Source organism: Aplysia californica, unplaced genomic scaffold (assembly GCF_000002075.1).
Source record: "Aplysia californica isolate F4 #8 unplaced genomic scaffold, AplCal3.0 scaffold01037, whole genome shotgun sequence".
Lineage (NCBI taxonomy): Eukaryota > Metazoa > Mollusca > Gastropoda > Aplysiida > Aplysiidae > Aplysia > Aplysia californica.
The window spans coordinates 197,425-200,147 of NW_004798307.1; the positions used below are offsets into that span (position 1 = coordinate 197,425).

Below are 2,723 nucleotides of genomic sequence, written 5' to 3' on the forward strand. Positions count from 1 at the left end.
TACACACACACACACACACACACGCACGCACACACACACACATTCTCTCTCATGTCGTCCGTCAAAACACTGTAACCACCTTGGTCATAACCTAAAAGCCCCGTCCGCAACTCAAACTCAAATCGAAAGTGAGGTGACCGGTCACTGTTTACCCATTCTTTAACAATGGACGTGAATGGACGTGAACATGAATTTGCGACAGAAGCGTCGCTCGTTCTCCGAGTGGTGGCGACCCATTAATTAAATTGTGTTTATTTTACAATGTCTTCCTTATCTGACATATTTTTGTTTGTTTTTCCCTTGCCCGCTGTCTTTCTCATTTGATACACTTTGTGGAATTTATCATTTCTTATAGCAGTCGGCTTGGCTACCTGACTCGTAATCGTGAAGTTGCAGGTTCGGGGGGTTAGAAGCGTGGGCGCGACGTTGTGTCTTTGGGAAAGGCACTTTACACGAATTTTCCTCTCTTCACCCAGGTGGGAGTGAGTACCCGGCCATAGACAGCGAAAGATCTTGTCAGTATGTTAGTGTTTTAGCGCCCATAAATGGCAGCTTGAACTGTATGCTTCCCAGGAAGTGGAGTTTGTTTCAGAATGCTCTCAGGTCTGCTGGAGTAATAGTATAGATTGTAAAGCGCATAGAGCTTGCTGTTTTGCAGGGACGTGAGCTATACAAATGCTATTTATTTTTACGTAGACAAAATTTTAATGTTTCACTCTTTCAGATAAATCCAGCTGTTGATGACGGCATCAATGTAGAAATTATTGATTGACTGAAAGATTTGGCTGGGTGGCTGGGTGGATAACTCACTGGCTGGTTCGTTGATTTGTTTGTTGCCTGACTGGCTGATGGAATTCTATCTCCAGAACCCCTCGCCATGTTGTTGGAGACGGTCCTGTCTCTGAGCGCCACGTCCTGGCTGCTGGTGATAGTGGGCGTGGTCACACTTATTTACTTCCTGACATCCGAGAGGGACAACAGAAAACTTCCACCATCTCCAGGCCTGGCTTTGCCCATTGTTGGACATCTGTACATGATGAAGAAAAACCCCATAGAGCTTTTGCAGAAATGGAGAGAAGAGTGAGTTATACGTATTCTTATGACCTTCAAGCATGTGGTATTGAAGTATCTTCGGGTTACTACCAGAATACTGATTATATCCAGCTTAAACACTAATATTGTTAATAAATGTTCATTTATATACAGCGTGTGACGGGGGTCTGATTGTGAGTGGAAGCATAACATTATATGTGTATGTGTACAGATGGGTGTGGAAGTGAGAATTATTGTGAAAGAGTATGTGTGTGCGCGCGGGTGCGCGTGTGTATGTATGTGTGTGTGTGTGTGTGTGTGTGTGTGTGTGTGTGTGTGTGTGTGTGTGTGCGTGTGTGTGTGTATGTGTAATCATGGTTTGGAATTTTCAAATGATTATGTATGTATGTATATGGAGGGCATTTGTTTGTCTCCATCTTCAGGACTTGTTGCATCATCATCGCCTTTCCCATCTCGGACCAGGGTATAGGCCACGAACAAACACTTTCCACCTTTGCCTATCCTGGGCTAGCCTCTTGATGTTATTCCATGTATTCCCACTTTTCTGTACACCAATGTCTGTGACCTCTCTCCAAGTTGAAAGTTGTCTTCCCCTTGATCTTTTACCCTAGGGGTTCCAATCCGTCTCTTTCCTTGTTATGCAGCTGCCTGACTTTCTGAGAATATGTCCAATCCATCGCCACCACCTTCTTCCCACCTCATCTGTGACTTGGCTCTGTCTTGTTCTCTTTAACACTTCATTTTACGGGTGTGATCGGGATATTCTTTATAGTAGCGTGTGTGTGGCGTGCATGTGTGCACTCGTGTAATGTGTGCGTGAGCGTGTGTGTGTGTGTGTGTGTGTGTGTGTGTGTGTGTGTGTGTGTGTGTGTGTGTGTGTGTGTGTGTGTGTGTGTGTGTGTGTAGAATATTGTTCGTACATCCATTTATGTAAAGCGCCTAGAGCTGTGTCCACACGGAAGTGGGATCTATAGAAATTATGACCTACATTATTATTATTACTCGTATTAATACTGGATGGGAACTCCAAAAAGGACCACTACAAATTTACTTTTTGGTTTGCCCCATGGTCGTGACATTAATAAAATTTTCGGCTCCTTGATGTTCACGCAAATAAAGTTTCCAAATGATTGTTTATATTAAATGTAGCGATGAATATTAACATTTATGGTTTTCTGAGTACATCCAAACCAGCTGTCCAAGACAACCATATTATGTACAAATAACCATTTACCACTTCCTCATTTTATTTTTCTATGTTCTGTAATGACGTTATGTAATATGACCATCTATAATAAGTGGTCCTCTTAGGCAAGTTCGACTGTATACAAATATATTCATTGCCATACGCGTTACAGGTTGGGTGACATATTCATGCTTCGAATGGGCAGCACTAACATGGTGTTTCTGAACGGCCATGAGGTACTGAAAGAGGCGCTGGTCAAAAAGGCAGACGTGTTCTCAGACAGACCTCTGGCACCTCTCAGACATGTCCTAACAGATGTGCATAGTGGTACGTTGACACGTGTCATACTTATGTATAAGAAATCACATCAACAGCAATAACAACAAGATTTAGTGGGGTTTCACACGCCCGCTCGCACACACACACACACACACACACACACACACACACACACACACACACACACACACACACACACACACAG

The 2,723-nt window shown here is 43.4% G+C and overlaps 1 protein-coding gene across 1 annotated transcript in view; it reads left to right on the top strand.

Moving 5' to 3' along the window:
* Window positions 1-2,723, top strand: part of LOC101863471 (cytochrome P450 2U1) — a gene marked incomplete in the record, with an annotated part of 14,293 nt that overhangs the window by 1,051 nt on the left and 10,519 nt on the right. Inside the window, 2 exon segments of the mRNA XM_005111291.3 lie at window positions 882-1,080; window positions 2,412-2,566. Coding sequence (XP_005111348.2) covers window positions 882-1,080; window positions 2,412-2,566 — 354 coding nt within the window.